General features: G+C 40.6%; 2 protein-coding genes across 2 annotated transcripts in view; both read left to right on the plus strand.

The window, feature by feature from the left end:
* The window catches only part of LOC118408456, an 8,351-nt gene extending 3,952 nt beyond the window's left edge, over positions 1 to 4,399 (plus strand). The window contains exons 5-11 of the mRNA XM_035809272.1: positions 469 to 621; positions 1,035 to 1,523; positions 1,975 to 2,114; positions 2,626 to 2,725; positions 3,408 to 3,499; positions 3,883 to 3,987; positions 4,343 to 4,399. Of these exons, the coding sequence (XP_035665165.1) occupies positions 469 to 621; positions 1,035 to 1,523; positions 1,975 to 2,114; positions 2,626 to 2,725; positions 3,408 to 3,499; positions 3,883 to 3,987; positions 4,343 to 4,399 (1,136 nt within the window). The remainder of the gene's footprint in view (positions 1 to 468; positions 622 to 1,034; positions 1,524 to 1,974; positions 2,115 to 2,625; positions 2,726 to 3,407; positions 3,500 to 3,882; positions 3,988 to 4,342) is intronic.
* A 5,874-nt stretch (positions 4,400 to 10,273) lies between these two features.
* On the plus strand, positions 10,274 to 15,659 carry LOC118408457. Its single transcript, XM_035809273.1, has 8 exons — positions 10,274 to 10,303; positions 10,627 to 10,769; positions 11,012 to 11,171; positions 11,346 to 11,520; positions 11,964 to 12,040; positions 12,292 to 12,460; positions 14,045 to 14,225; positions 15,521 to 15,659. The coding sequence occupies exons 1-8, from the start codon at positions 10,274 to 10,276 to the stop codon at positions 15,657 to 15,659; spliced, it is 1,074 nt and encodes a 357-aa protein (XP_035665166.1).
* Positions 15,660 to 17,482: the final 1,823 nt, after the last annotated feature.

Below are 17,482 nucleotides of genomic sequence, written 5' to 3' on the forward strand. Positions count from 1 at the left end.
CATTCTGACCAATCAGAAAGGCGATACACGCCGGGCTGGCGGGAATCTTTGTGTTACGGCGTCATAACCAACGCGGAACGGGGCCTTCTGATTGGTCCGTGGTGCCTGGCTATATGATAATACATTTTCAATGGTATGGTCTAAGGTTTAAACACAGAACTATAAATAATTATGAGAGTTGATGTTACTGATGGTAACGACCATTTAATGATTAAGGGTTAATGAACTGCCCGAGGTACATTCACCAATTAGGTTATAAAGTGGTTATAGCATAATCTCCAAGCAGACCTTGCGGTATAAATAAAACTCCTCTGCCGGCTAATCTCATTCCCCAGCTTATGTTACTGTCTTAAACCACCACAAGATCTGCTTGGAAATTAGTTATAGCAAAGAACCAGGCGTTGTACCATATACACCTTGAAGTGAGTCATGAACCCCTAATTAACTTTGGATCGGCGCTGTCCACAGTATTGAAACATGAATCGTCAGAAACAAAGAGGAGTAAGCTGACCTCCTCTGCCGCTGCTTCGCCCATGGAGGATGTTACTTCTGGTACCGAAACTGAACAAGAAAACATCACAAAGGGTGGGGGGGAGCGGGAAGCTGAGCATCAAGAATCAGGTAGTAGCCTTCACAGTATGTCCTTCTGGGATGAATGCATTTGATATATAGTTGCATCGATGCTACTAGTAAACTCAGTTTGCATGCGGAATGTCGATGTTGTTGTTTCATAAAAACGTCATTATATACAATATTATTTACAATCATAAGGTAGTACATAATAGATGTGAACTTTACAACGAGTTTGTATACAAACAAAAATCGTTGAATGCAAAAAAATCCCCTTATCATGCTACAAGACTATTGTGGTAGCACCATTCTGTAGTGATTTCAGTTAAATCTGTCTTTCTTTCTTCCTTCCTTTCGTCCTTTCTTTTGTGCATTTTCTCTCTCTCCCTCCCTCCCTTACTACCTTCCTTCATTTCTTCCTTTTTTTTAAGGATATGTGAGTATCACGCAATCTGTTTTCTCAGCAATGCCGGCACTTCTATACCCTGACATTGACGCACCAGGTGAACATGACCAACCACCGCCTTCCCCTGTTGCTGCTTCTGCTGTGCCTACTGAGTCTGGATCGTCCGAAAATAAGCTGAAGGAACTGAAAATTAAACGATTGAAAAAACGTACAAAGGACGAGCTCAAAATGTTAGGAAGAGCAAAAAGATTCATGTCAAAGAAGGAGGTTGAGAGAAAATGTAAGGAATACCTCCGTCGTTTTGAGAGAGATTATGCACGGATACAAGGAGTCAGGGATGGCTGTTTGCTGATGTACTTGACATTTGACCTGGTGGGCTACTTGCGAGAGTTTTGGGATGACTACACGAGCGGCGTGCTCAGTACTGAACTTACGGAGGTACTCGTCACGGATGAGATGAGGGCAGTGGTCGGACAAGACGTCTTCGTGAGGGTCATAATCCTGGAGAGAGACTATCGGCGATGGGAGAGATACCTGGAGAGGAAAGGTACGAAATGTCGGGCCGGACTTATTTGTTCCTTACAGTCTGCAAATTCGTAAATACACTAGGGAATCACCTTAGGCATTGTAGTGTGAACTGCAGTTGTTGATAAACCGATATACGTTATATGACTTAAAATCATTCTATTAACTTTTGTGCATCTGTTGTTGTAAAGAACCACACGAAAATCCCAATACTTGCTGTGTCAATAGAGTGCCATTTAATTGTTTGATGACTGATAATTCGGTAAGATGTTTACACTTAGCGTAAATATTCTCAACACAGAACAATGCACCCCGCTTTTTCAGTACTGATTGTGTCCCTGACGTTGTGATATAAATACTGGGTTGGAAATTAGTCAAGGTTATGTTATATAAACAAAGAAAAGATCAAACACAGAGTCCATTATATTTATAATAGTAAAAATCGTTAAAATGTTGGCATTGCTGCCTCACAGGAGAAGCTGCCGATCCTCAAAAACCAGATATTCGTTCCTCTCGTTCCTCGGTATCAGTGCATACAACACAGGCAGCCACTACACCTCTCCACAGACTGATCTTCAAAATATCTCAGGAACTAACTGACAAAGATGTCCAGGTTCGTAATAATACGTTAAGTTAATGACAGTTTCTCTCCCTATGCTCTAAAATATAATTTATTCGTATAGATAACTCCCGACGTTTCTTTCATATCTGTCTCATATAAGCACCCATGTATTCTCTAAAAGTTTGTTACTAGACGTCAGTGATATTATGATCAGTTACTAGTAAATCTGTATAGTTGATTCGTTTATAATGTTTACATTGTGGTATGCTCTCCAACTTGCTGATTCACAGATTCTGAAGTGTTTCTTTATCAAGTTCAAGAACAATTAATTGGTCTCATTTTAAAACCAAGATTATTTCCCTACCGCCGTCCTCATTTCTATGAGTTTTACTCTCATGTTGATTCGATCTGTCAGTATTTCATGTATTATCTAAATGTATTTATCTATTCAATTTATTTGGCTGTATACACATTAACCAAATTCTTTACGCTGTTGTGTTGAAGTTGAAATGATTCATTTGTTTGACTGACACAGATAAAGTAATATTTTCCCTAACTGCAGACCGTAAAAGACAAAATCCGCATGGATCAGGGCGAGGACAAAATGGCTCCGTACGAAAATCTCTCGAATCTAACGGAGATCTTCAAGCAGTTGGAAGCAGGTAAGACAATCATATCAAAATCATCAATACATGTGCATACTAATTTGTATTACAAATCTGATCAAATTAGTTAAATACTGTCGGTTGGAACTTGTTGCTATCAAGTATTCTAGCAGGGGCATTCTCACTAGAAAGATTTAAACAACGCTTTAATTCATCTAGGTGCTCAATGGTTAGATGTAACAGATTGTTCAGTTTGATTAATGTAACCAACTGCTGTCTCGTCGATCGTCGATCTGTGATGCTGGGGTGTTACACTTACGGCAGCTCCTTTTAGTGTAACACACTTTTAGTGTAGCTTCACAGGCTACATACTTGTACAAAACCTGTTGTGTTACACCAAAGAGCAGTTTTCCTTGAGGACGTTCATGTATTGCTTACAAAGTATCAAAATAAAAGAGACATCTTTGATCAACGTTGTCCTGGCGATGGTCAGTCATGAAACATCCCTTTATAATCTACTAGTATTCATAGTTTCAGCATGTTATAATCGGTAAATCATCAGATGTTAGAGTTCATTTTTACACAACCAACCAAAAAAATACCTGTCGACGTTTTGAGAGTAGCTCCTGTCATCATTTTGTTGAGAAATACAGTAGGAGTTCTATGGAAAGGTTTGTACTTGAAGTTTAAGTGTAGAAAATGTTTATCAATTAATTCTCAATTTTCTCAATGGTCTCAGATAACTACCTTGGATACGACGTCGATGAGAAGGTCACCAATGCATTAAAGATGTTTGATGGTTTGGAGAATTTCGACAGACGCCATTTTGAGGTAATCTCTATGTTTATTGTCCTTAACTAAAACAGATTAATGACGTGAGAGTTGGTGAGACCCGTGAGACTAATCTAAAACCACCTCCAAAAAGCGCAAGATTTTAATGTACACTTTGTATTACAAAGATATAAAATTCTAAATGACAAGTCTCCAAATCAATATTAACAGGAAGCGTGATATAAATACTCACGGGTAAGTCAATTGTCAGCTGTATGTCACATACATAAGCCTCAATGTAGCAGGTGTATAGTCGAGCCTTTTGGGACTTAGTACGTGTAGTCTCCTGAAGCCTGCCTTGGATGCAAAAATGCTAGTACTTTTGTCAAGTTGTCCTCGGTTCAAACGTGTTCACACATTGCCATGTAATTGCTTTGTTGCAGATGGATATTGAGAACGCCAAAGAAAACATAGACTTTGTCGGCAGGGAGAAAGACATGGACAACTTAAAGAACAGAATCACTGAAGGGGACTATGGACATGTGAAAGTAGGACATATTCCAATCAACGCTTTTTATTGTTTTTATTTATGTAAAGGAGTCTACAATGGGCTTATCATATAAACTAGCTATCAACTTAACGTTATGCAAAATAAATCAAGGAACTGAAATACTCAGTCACTGATGAAAAAATTGTTTCGTACAAAAATGCATTACGTAACACAATTGCTAATGAACAATCTGGAACCTTGCGTATCATTTATCGAGTTATTATTATACTTGTCAACATACACATGCATAGTCAGTGACCACTTGTTTTTCATAAATCCGCTGATCGGCACAAGTAGATATAATCTTACCGCCTGTGATCTGGAATTGCCAAGCTAAATAACGCATGTTTCAGCAAGGAGCTTTCATCGAGATTTCAGGCAAAGGTGCCCAAAACAATGATGAGTGTTAAGCTAACAATTGCATGTAAGTCTACATATTATTACACCGACACCTGGGCAATGCTTTCTGAATCCATATTGAAACATGACCTTCTTATCCTACAGATCATATGGATCAACGGGTTTCCTGGCGTTGGGAAGACCACCTTTGCTCACCATCTATGCCTGCAGATGGAGCAGAGAAGGAGGGAGATTTTCATCAGCTTAGCAAAGGTAAATTAAAAACGCTATTATTTATTTCGTTTGCAACAGGGGGTTGTGGTGCTAACCATTGAGGTCCCAAAATGGATGGCAGTAACTTTTTGCTGGTTGGTTTAATTGTTTGATTGATGTGTATTAAACGAAAATGGTTAATCACGTAAGGTTTGGTGTTGAATGTTGCCTAGGTAACAAGTGTAGACAACATGCTTACTTTGATCATGCGAGAATTTGGAGTCACTGAGATCAACGGCGACGGCAACACGCAAGTAGAAGCAACGGTGGCGCATCTCATAGGGACTCGTGACGGTGAAGGTAAAACATCAATCACGGCACACTCTGCACTCTGAAGACACGTGTTCTACTTTTTTGTATAAACCAAGAAACGTGTTTCAATTTTGTTTTTAAAGTAGGGCTTTTTGATTCATCTTTATCTCAAGTTCCTATTCTTTAAAGTGTTGGTCGTGTTTCGTCAATCTGGTATTCATTCCTAATCTCCATTTCAGCCTTTTTTTTACACACAAGTTCTACTTTATAACAAAAAATCACCATGATCATATAACGCAGGTACCGAATCGCATAACGATACAAACTGTATAAGATACAAATTCATACCGATACAAATACATATTCAATACATATAAAGATAGATCCCACGAAGTTAGCCTGGGCTGCAGCTAGAGAATGAACAAAATACATGTAAATGAACACAAATTTAGGGATGTTACGATATCAACATCAACATAGAAAGATCTCTTACGTTAAATTGGTATGATTGAGGAAGTTTCCTATTTCTGTGTGAGCATCTACTCTTTGCCATGTACACACCTGCAGATTTCTCCCTCGTCCTGGATGATGCTGACAGTCTGTTAGAGGCGGCGGAGTCTCGACGTAGATTCGTCGGCTTTCTGGCAAAGGTCCAAGACAAGCAAAATCCAAAGGTACAAGTGGAACAATTCTTGTATCGTATCCAACGCCTCCATCCGATCTTGGCAATTCATGGACGTTAATGTGATCATCGGCGCGCATTAATTATAATCCATTTCCAGAAACCTTTTTTGACCATACTGTAAATCGCACAAACCAGTATTAAAACAAGAGTTCGTAGACCTCAGGCCTGCATGAAATGTATTGGGTTTCTGTAGACCTATTGTGTATTTTTGCCTTAATGTCTGTAGTACGTGGTTGGAAAAATGAGCTTTTTACCCTGTTGGTTGTGCACCATGCAAAAGTCTGAAATTCCATTTTCTGAATTTGTAAGTTTGGACATGGATGAACATTACTTATTTTGGATTTCTTAAGTATGTAACCAACCACAGTACCTTGAAGTTGTTGAGACGCAACCTTTTTTTGTCTCAGATGGCCCATGTACATGTAGTTACTCTGTCACATGATATATTCAGTACTAATATCTTCCTATTTCAATGTACTGACCTAATGCAGCTGCTAAATCTCCTTGGTTTGTGTTCTTCCAATGATATTCATTAAAGATTTATTTCTGGGGTGTTATTCACTTGACATCGGAAGGTTACTTGCATAATTTCACCAATGATACTTTTATAGTAGTTCCATAGACATTAGACAATATGAATAGTGCTGGCCCCCATGATGCAGCAGCAACAGTTAGTCCCCAGGGTGGTATGATATTTTCATTCAATCCATCCAACCCAAATCTAAATCTCCTGTAGTATCTAAGCCAAATTTAACAGCATAATTTACTATGAACAATGTCCTTGTCAATCCCATTTATAGATGGCAAGCTGCTGGCAATGGAAGCTTTGAAAACTTCAGAAGCTGTTGTAGTCAGAGCAAACACCCAGCAAACATCCCCCCAAACCAATGAGCAGTTGCTTAGAAGGGGAATTTCATCATATATTTGCCGCGACAAAATGCAACAAACGATACTGAATTTAAAACAGAACCAAGCTAAGCCTCCACCACTTAACCCTGCCTGTACTATAGATTAAGCAGGCCCAAAAAGCAAGCGAATATGACTAGCCCAAAACTACAAATTACCTGTATACAGTATGGAATTGGAAATGGCATTACCAAAGAAACAAAAAGAAACACAGGACAAATCATACACATACCTTTCTCTTATGCCCACGCTCTATACAGTTCTCCTCCACATTAGAAAATTGCATCTTCTTCTGTTTAAGTTCAAGTTCAACCATGATTGCCAACAGGGTAAAGGAACTTGTACCAGAACTTTAAACTCAGTACTATACAGCTCTAGAAACACCACAAAGAGTAATAAGCAAACTCCAATTATACCTGACCAACAGATATATCATCTGGTACACTCCCGTCATCTGGCACACCGTCAGTGCCACTAAGATAGGGGATACAAAGTAACCTGATACATTGAAGGTTGCCCCAGGCCAGATGATGGTTCTACACCCAACCGTAATCTGTTTTCAGAACCAAGCAGATATTGGGAGGATGCCCCAACCACACCAAAACAGGGTCAACCTATACAGTATCAAGTTCAAGCACTAGGAGGCCCAAAATCAAACCTCACCACCAGGACACCACCAACAACTCACGTACCAAATAGCAACACAATGGCACCTTGCGTTCCGGAGATACAGCGCACGCCCCGTGCCCGCACAAAAGGTAACCTAAAATGTCAAGTTCAAGCACCAAGGGCGCCAAAATCAAAATTGAGAATTATTCAGCCACCGCCGACACATGTGCCAAATATCATCGCGCCCGCACCAACCGTTCAGAAGATATAACTCCGGAAATACCCCTCCCGGACACAAAATTCGACCTGCCGCGTCAAGTTCAAACGCGACAAGGCCCAAAGTCAATCCTAGGCAACAGGCAACAACTTCCCACACATGCACCAAAAATCGTCGCAATGGTGTGTATCGTTCCGGACACACAGCGCCAAAAGTGCCCCCAAAACACCAAAAATGCCACCTGCAATGTCAAGTTCAAGCGCCAGGAGGCCCAAAATCAAACCTGAGTGTCAAGCCACCACCCCCAACCCACGTACCAAAAATCGTCGTGCTCGCACCATCCGTTCTCGAGATACAGCGCCCTAAATCCCCAGCTTCCAAATTTTCCCACGCCCGTGAAAACCATACCTGCATACATGCAGGTAATGAGCACATATGTGCCGAAAATATCTGATACAAAGTAAAAGAAGATGTAAAAGACCAAAAATGAAAAATCTATCGTTTGGTTACTACATTCTGTGTGTTTAGTCATTTGTTCAACCTTCTTGACCACTTAGATTTCACAATGAAGGTAATATTTTGGCAAAACGTTTTTTATTTGCACACTCGCATCAGTTTGTATGTTCTCAGAGCATGTCATCCATGTAATCATTTTTTTGGTACAAGGCTTTACAGAGAAAACGTACACCAGGCGTCACACGTTGTTTTAGGGCCCGGTTACATTCGTCATATCGCAAACTTATGGCATTTTTGGTATAGTCGTTCCACTGGCTTGTAATCATGGAAAAGGATTTATCCTTTATGTGCGATTGGTTGGTTTTTCACAGCCTGCTTGAAAAGTCTACGGAATCAAATCGTGCGGCGGCCTTCGATGAATATGACCTTGCCGATACAGGCAAAGCTATCGGTATAGACTTCATTTTCAGTTTCACTGTGTCAAGGACAACTTCTGTTAACGTAGCAAAATACGAACATTCACAATGAATTAATGATAATCTGATGTGTAGGTTCACGTCATCGTGACATCACGATCCTCCGTTATGAGCGGACCAGGCCTGGGTGACGTCCCATCATTGGAAGCGACCATAGTCAACTTGGAGGAACTGGCAGACCACGATGGCACAGACCTGGTGAGGAGACTTGCGGGGAAGAGCAATATCACAAAGGAGGAGGCCCGTGAAGTCTGTAAAAGGTGGGTTAGATAAGGAGTGCTTTGGACTTCAGTCGAAGAAGTTACAAAACTACCATATGCATTTCTATATATTCTGACGTACTCGTAGTTTAAATATCATAAGTTTACCAAAACCTGACGTTTCATACGGAGATATTTAGTGCTATATGCAACATAACTGTCGCGGCGTATTTTTGTTTTGAAACATATTGTCCGCAATAGAATAGAGGTAAAATAAAATTCAGAAAGTATAACCTGCCAGCATTCAGAAAAATGTAATCTGCTAAACTTTAGCGCTCGATATTACTATACAAAATTATGGATGACGTGACACAACAAGCGGGTAACCCATAAAAGTTTGGTGGATTCTAAGGATTTATGTTGCACTGCTCAGCAAATACTTCTTGTACCAATATTATCTTTATAGCACACTTGCAATATACAACATGTATACATGAAGAAATGTTATCACTACCTGGATGTCTAACCTTCGTCGACGTAAACACACAATTCCCTTTTCAAGCCTACTTCTTCACGTATTCTCATTATCCACATGCATTACTGCATAATACAGTACACAACATAATATCAATATCATTTTGCCACATAGGTGTAAAGGCTGGCCGCTTGCCATCAGAATAGCCTGTGGCGCCATTCGGAAGGACCATCTGCGACCGGCAGAGATGATAAAACAGCTGGAGAATCTAACGGTAAAACTAATATGTAATATGTATACTTAGTCATGGAACAGGGTATAAGTGTTTTACAGGATAAAAGATAAGTCGTATCATTTTTTTCGACCAGTCTTCTGGCCTTCTTCAAGATAGCTCAGAACATGTGACCCCCCGGAAGCGTGACGAGGCAAAAGATGGTTGGGAGTCGGTATCGTCCCCGTCCCATAGACACAATGTAGCATTTTTTTGTCAGAATTTGGCCGCTTCTACTTGATGCTTTGATGTTTTGGCAATTATGTACCCTGCGTCCAAGGTGGTCATCTTTAAACATACTTAGAGAATGTCAATAAAGAATGGCGCCTCGAAAACCCCAGGATCCCTTTATGTATTCATACGATTTTCCTAGCATTTCTCCGTTACTGGTTAGAAAGATATCTTTCCATCATACATTTTCAGGAGATCGGAGACATTCGTGGTTTCCTGACCGACGTAGTCAGCACTTTGAGCAGAGAGCTGCTGGCCACACTGAAGTTGGTCTCCGTCTTTGCCGGGCCTTTCACTGTTGAATCTGCCTGTATTATCAGCGGGAAGCCTGACCAGCTGTACCAAGTATGGGGCCATCTTAGGGAGCTGAGGACCCGCAGTCTTATCAAAGCGGGAAAGTAGGTGGATTATGACCAAAGAAATATATCTTTAAAAATATAAAGCAACTCACTACATGCAGGAATACATTACATCTGCAACCAAGGAGCTTTTATCAACCTTGTAGCCAAATCAACATAATGCATTAGGCAATGTTGATTTGAATGGATGACATCCGCGCACGCATGAATTTTCGGCCGTTTCAAGTGTCACTCCAGACCAGGTGTGTGTCACTCCAGACCAGCACTCACTTTGAAAACAAACATCCTTTGTAGCTGCAACGGTAAAATTAGATGTTACCGTTGGTGCACGTTTTCCAATATCGGAATTCTATAATTATGACTGCAACATAACGATAATGACACAGAGAATGGAAAGATCTATAGTAGAGCGTTTATTTTTGTGTACTCCAGCCACAGGTTGCACAGCACCGATGGAGCTCCTCGGTATGACACACACGATGTGGTACGGAATTTCGTGTCCACCTTTGACAGCGACGTCGTCACTGTCCAGGAAATGGCTGCATCTAAGTACAGGTTCCAAAAAGTAAGTGCTCGTAAACATAAAAAGAAAAACCCATGCCTTTTGCATTCTAAGAATAATTTTATTTCTTTAACTGCCAAGATGCATGGATGACATTGTATGTTTAAATCAGTGATGGGATAACTAGAAGTGTTTCTCGATTCTAAAAATCGTATGCATATTCTTCACTTAAAATACACAGTACACCCCAAGTGTTTGTCTCTGTTGGTACCTGCAAAATTTACATAGTTCCATACTCTTGGAATAAGAATCACATATAACTTGCAGCTTTGTTATACGAGTTTTTCTAAATCGTTGGAATTCTCTTTTTTTTCATTCCATTGAAGCTGTACGAGGAAAGACTGACGGCAGTTGCACAGAACATGCAGGGAAACATACGAAATGCCCTCGCCTCATACAGCAGAGATGTCGACAACTTCAATCACTTCCTTTCACTGATACAAAAAGAGACCCAGGACGACTATGAGTGGTAAGAGGTGCAATTGATACATTATTGTGGTAGAATGGTACAGGGATAACAGTGTTGTTCACATTTCACCGTCTCATAATGTTAGTGTTGAATGTGCAACTAATACAAAAGCACTAGCAAACGTTTTAACTCATTACCTTCAAGTTTTTTTTAACGAGGAAAATTGTTCAATTTTAAGAATTCATTTACTGATAAGCAGAAGCTGGGTAAAACTATCGAAATTTCACGTGTGCTTAACACAGGAGGCGAAAGGAGAGGGATGACAGTCATACTTGGTTAATGGACGTTCAAGCTGAGGAGGTTGCTGACAGGAGCGCAGTCCACATCTTACTCGAGCAGATGATGGTAGTGAACGAAAGAATCACTTTTTACACAGGTCAAGCAGAACGGTCAGAAAAACAGGTAAGGGTGGCTGTTTGTTATGTCCCATATTCTCTAAAATCTGATTTAAAACAACGTTAAGGCAATAGAATGAATTGATGGAATGTTGACAAATGCCCTTGTCTCAAAGTTGTCCTCGATGTACTCGATGTTTCATGCGTTGTGCATTGAAGTAATAAACAAAATGTCTTTCAGAACACACAGATCTACGCGGAGATGCTGTGTTGGTTGGCAGAGACATACCTCCAAGTAAACATGCACCAGGAGGCCTGGGATCGTCTGGAGGAGGCACGGAAGGCACTGGAGGCCAGGCCAGATAGGGGAGATGACTCCGTCCAACTGAGTTTTGCAAGATACCACTATGTATCAGGTAATCGTATATGCTATAGCCATAACATCGAATAATGCTATATACATTAACTTTTATGGACATCACAAAAATTGCTGTGACTTTGTATTGTCAACTTCATACAACAAAATAGGGAATAGGGAAACAGAATACATCTTGAATTTTTTCCGGACTTTAGATACATGGACATGCGCATATCTGATGGTGGCATTGTGTTACACACACAACATGGTGTGTAGAGCAGTGTCCACTAGCGAGTATGTTTCTTAGATACTCACACCACCTTTGCTTACAACACGTGGGCTATTCCACTACAAATATTGTGTTTTCAACTGCCATAGACTCTTACCCATACGTATAGACTGCTAAGCAGAGGAACAGTATTTTCCCTTTTAAAACGTATTTGGTATGACTCGGTCCGGAAATGTATGTAGAAACTGAATGTATTTTTCCTGCCCTTGTAGGTATCTACTTCAGTCTTCGTGACGACTACAGACGGAATGTCCGTCAGCTTGATCAAGCTCTGGAGATCCTGTCGAAGGTACGTATACGTTCATCTACATGTAGATGCTACTGAAAGGTAAGACCCAAGCCGGGCAGTTTTGAGGAACGAAAAGTACGATATAGAAGACAACAAAAACACAAAACGGACAACCGATAATTCAACATCATGCCTTGTGCACATGTATCGGCATAAGTTTTTCGTTTCCGCAAACAGCCTGGCCGGGCCCCGGGTAGGTATTGTGAGGTAGGCCTTTGTGGGTGTGTGAATCTGTGATTCCATGTTTTCAGGTGAAGATTGCCGGCAACCACGTCCTGCATGCTCGGGTGATGAACTCTCTGGGATTTGCTCATCACAACCAGGCCAAGAACATGTGGAGGGGGCCAGCATACCTGGAGATGCTTCAGAAAAGCCTGGCCATGCATCAAAAGGCATATGACATAATAACCAGTGCTGTCGGTAAGGTTTTTATATACAATTTTCATGTATTGATAAGTGTCGTTGCTTCTCACTGATTGCCAATTATGCATTGAACAGACCCTGGGAAAATTTGCTACCCCGCCAACATTCAGAAAGGGTTTAGTGACTATCGGTAGCAGGCCAAAGCTAACAATTAAACAAGGCTCAGGACTCGAAACAAAGCTAACAATTAAACAAGGCTCAGGACTCGAAACACCCGAGCCTCGTTCAATGTGGCAGGGTCGATTTGTGGACGACAAATACGCTCGACCCTCTGCATGTCGACCTTAAAATCGGTTGACATCAAGACTCATGGCTGAAGTTCGTCGCTAATGTAGCAAAACGCCTAGTGAGGGTGCATGTGAGGCTGTGCGAAAACGAAGGGCGCAAATGGTGGCAGCAGCTAGTCACCTTCCGTGTCGAGTTGCTCTCACCAAGAGTCAAATATCAGTAAAAATATACAAGTCCTTTATACGTTCTTTGTTAGAATATGCTGACATTGTTTGGCACGGGTGCACAATTGAGGAATCAAATCTCGTCGAAAGAATTCAGTATCACTGTTCCCTCATTGTGACCGGTGCAATAAAAGGGTCATCATATTCTGCCACTCGTAAAGAACTCGGCTGGGAGTCATTGTCCGACAGGCGTCATATTCACCGCCTATTACTATTTCACAATATTGTTAACGGACTGACTCGTGAATACCTTACCACTTTACTTCCTTATGCAATTACGGTGATATGTAATTACGATTTGAGAAACAGCAGAAACTTGAGACCTATTAGATTTTCGACTGACCGCTTTGGAAAGTCCTTTACTCCTTATTCCATCACTGCTTGGAACAACTTGGACTTAACTCTTCGTACACTCGATTTCTCGAAATTTCGAGAACATCTTTTTAAAACGATACGCCCTCCCAAATTCAGCCATTTTAACTTCGGGTCTCGACACTCTTGCATTCTCATTTCACGACTTCGTATGGGCACCTGCAGCTTGAATTATAGTCTTTTCACGCGGGGTCTTGTGTCAAGCCCAGCCTGCAGCTGCGGGTGTCCATACGAAACGATTTCACACTACCTTTTGCACTGCCCTACCTATAATTACCAGCGCTCAGTTCTCATCGGCAAACTCTCTGGGTTACTTGTACATATACTTGATTTTCACAGTCTTGCAAATAATGCCAAAGAAATGTTGATCTTACAAGGTAGTTCTTTCTGCTCCTTCAATGTCAATTGCAGAATTATAGAAGCAACACATATGTACATTGCAACAACAAACCGTTTTTAGATTCAAGTATAATTTCTTTGTTTTAGTTTTCTACTCCAGTAAGGGAGATCGACTCACGCTCACTGTTCATACATATGTAATTATCTATTTATTATTGTCCTGTATAATTTATTATTTTCAATTCTTGTATAAGTGGCGGCGTTAATATAAGTTGAATGTAACTTGAGTCCGCCGTCACTTTGTCCTCGTCCGTTCATTTTGTATTTTTACACGTATTTCAATAAAGAAAAAAAAAAAAAATATCAGTATGTGCATGTCTGTCACTTATGAACCATTACCGATTTATGTCTGTCGCAGGAGAAGATAACCACTTTGACTGTGCCACATATCTGATGAACATCGGTGTTGTTAACCTCGACATCGGCTGGCAATTCTCAAATGCCAAAGAAGCCAAACAGTACTTCCGCAAAGCACTAGAGACATTTTGCACCGCTGAAGAACTCGCCAAAGCCATGAAACTTGAGGTTGGTATTGTAAGGTACGATTATATGTGCAACACTAAACAGTATCACGTCGGCATTGGCCAAGGGACCGGACCGCCAAATATATATTCAACAAGAACTTCTAGTGCAACCAATTGTTTCTACAAGTCGTGTTTTTGTACTTTTCATACGAAACCAAAGGAAAATTATAGCCAACCTTTCGATAGTCTTTCTGCTACTTTCCTCATGGCAATAATGACACGGCCTTCCTGTCGCCACTAGGTGGCGCTGCGACAAGAAACGTGACTCAGTTTGTATCCCCCTCGTCCCTCTTCCTGACTGGAGTAGATCGACTTTCTGAGAAGACAGATAGTACATGCTGGACTTGGGAGGTTGTCTGGATCAGAAAATCCTGGCGTCATGAACTGGAACTAGGGGGATACAAACTTTATCTCGCATCTGCGCCACCTTGCGACAAAAGGTAGCTCTAGCTTGTCACTGTAGTAAGAAGAGGCGGATCACCTAAAAGTTAGCAGGTTGGGACAGACTATTTTTAAAGAAAGAACTTTAATGTCACTTGACTTACGAACTCGACAAAGTCATTTCGTGTTCATCTTTAATATACTACTACAGAAGCAACACAACAGTGGACTTTTGCAATACAACATTGCCCGATGCCACGAGGCATTAAAGGAACCGGACGAAGCAATCAGTCGTGTACGAAGAGCACAAAAAATCTTGGAAAGCATCTATGACAGGTACTTTCTGCTATGCTACGATCATGGTTGTGAATATACAGTTTAGTCATAACGTGAATACCGCAAGCGAGGTTGTAACTTGAAAACATTTACGTTATTTATAATTTCAATAAATAGGTATATTTCAAATGCAAGAGCTATACTCCTGCTGTGAATAAATGAATGAACGAATGAATTGATTAGACTCTGTAAATCTTAGCTAGTCTCTACCAGACTGACTACGCTGGCTAGTATAGGGAGAAAAATTTTGGGGAGTTTTGCTACCAGAGGAGTTGGTCGGCGTCGAGGGGAAACGTGCACCTAAGCGTGGACTGACTCCCCAGGCCAATTTCCCGGGTTTTGCCGAATTCTACGATCCCCGTACCCCCGTAGGAAAGCCTGGTGGAGGCTGAATCTTAATCGCTTTTCTCAGAGGTCCAGCTTTGCTAGTCTTTGTGCTTTGTCTAAAGGATCAGGAATGAATTATTGTGAAGATGTTAGTTTAGTTTGGAAGAAAATATAAATTTTACGTAATGAATATCGCATCATTCTCGATCTACTATCAATCAATACATCTTGGGTTTTTATGCAGATTTCATGTCTTGTGTCCATAGCCACCCTGACATTGCCGACTGTTTGTACTTCCTCGGGAAGTTGAGTAAAGACAACGGGGACCCCACATTGGCCATGAAGTACTACAAACAGAGCCTGGATCACACTGCAGAACTAGGTCGGCAATTAAACCTCCAGTAGAGATAACATTCACCGTCTACTAATTGGCGTAGTTTCTTCATAGTGATAAGATTTTAAGATTTTGTTTCCACGGTTGTCTTATTCCTTCGATAATTTGTGTTAGTGGTGATTACATTTCACTCTAGACAATGATTAAATGGGAGATTTGTACCAGCAAGACTTACTTCCTTAGCAATCTTCATGTCAATAGAAATTTTTAAAAATTGTCTGAATTACTTCTGGTGGCTTGTCTTTCTTTTCCCCGATTTAGGTGATCGTCGTAGTAAATATGAATGGAAAAGGCTGAAGGAAGCCATCATGGTGATATGCGAAGAGCAGATGTGGGATTGTCAGCCGTACATTCAACAGTTTGAGGTATTCCATTTTTTTCAGTTCTAGCGCAAATACCGCTTTCTAGTTTACTCCAACACAATGCAACATGATTGTTGCTTAGGAATCATACGCCGTACGATACCAAATCGAGGGCATTCTTCTGATAGTCGTGCATGATGCATTGTTACGAAAATGGTTACCTTAGGCCTTTGTTGGTTGTTGATATTGTCACAGTCTGCTTGGATATTTTACGACATCAACATCGTAACACGACATGCAAGGAATGTGGCATCGCAGTTGCGAGAATTAAAAAATATTATGAAGCATATTTGAGAATCCAGGATAATCGACGCAATATGTTCACTTTTTCTTCCAGAAAATTGACGGAAGTCCGTATGTGCCATCAATGTCGACGAGATTAACAGGTATAGAATGATTGACCCTTTTATAGTAACAATTATCATTCATGTCTTAACTCTAAAATAATGCTTAGATATGCTTCACAGTTGACATGCTTTGTGGGATAAAGATGATCGTTGCGGGGATGCATATTGAGATCATAGCTTCCTCAATTGAACTACTAGTACTAAATAGATATATATGTTACCACTATGATGCTACATTCTTCTTCATGCTTCATTCATATAGTAAATGAGTGAGATGGACAACTGTTATCTCTTTGTTTTTACTAGAAAGGAAATACTGAATTCATCTTTAATCAAAAAGTAGAATGAACCGATCCGGGGACGTCAGATCTTATAATTTCACTAGGTGTCAAAAAAAAGCCAAATTAAGGAAAATGATGACATTATCTTCTAGTAGGTTTAAAAATGGATATCTGAAGTATACGTACCTTGAGGATTACCGATTGCATTTAAGTTTATTTCTTGTCACATTTTAAGCGTAGCAGTCTAAGTATTTTTGAATAAATAATTAGAGTTAACTTTGTACATTTTTTTTTTGACAGGATTTGGCAGGCGCATGCTATACAGAATAGTGAGACCGCTGTACACCTTCCTCAGTGATGTCTGGAAGCCTAAACCGTGATGTTCTTCATGTGGATTTATAATTAATAAGCTCTTTCACAGATTCGATTAAGCGTGCTTGGATAACAAGAATTTTGGGTGATAGGTCAAAGGTGAAGGCTCCTGAGACGTCTCGTCTCGGACATTGTTTAGATTTGCGTGAAAATGGCCAGACGACTATGGCGTGCAAAATGGCGGAATGTTTACAGTCCGGGACCTTCACATATTACCCAGAATTCATGTCGCCCGCAGAGCGTAGTTGAATCTGCGAAAGCGCTTATGGACACTGCTTGAGAACACAGACAGGACAGAAAGATAATCTGATTAAAGCACGCTTCTCGCAGCAATTCCACTGGTCAGACCCCTTATAATAGGAGAAAACAAAGGGCCCAATGAGCAAACTTTGTTGGAGGTCAAACTTTCTTACAAAAGCTGCAACTCTCTAACAATTATGGCTGCTAATGATATTAATTTTGAAACTGCGTA

Source organism: Branchiostoma floridae, unplaced genomic scaffold (genome assembly GCF_000003815.2).
Source record: "Branchiostoma floridae strain S238N-H82 unplaced genomic scaffold, Bfl_VNyyK Sc7u5tJ_1588, whole genome shotgun sequence".
In the NCBI taxonomy this organism is placed as follows: Eukaryota; Metazoa; Chordata; class Leptocardii; order Amphioxiformes; family Branchiostomatidae; genus Branchiostoma; species Branchiostoma floridae.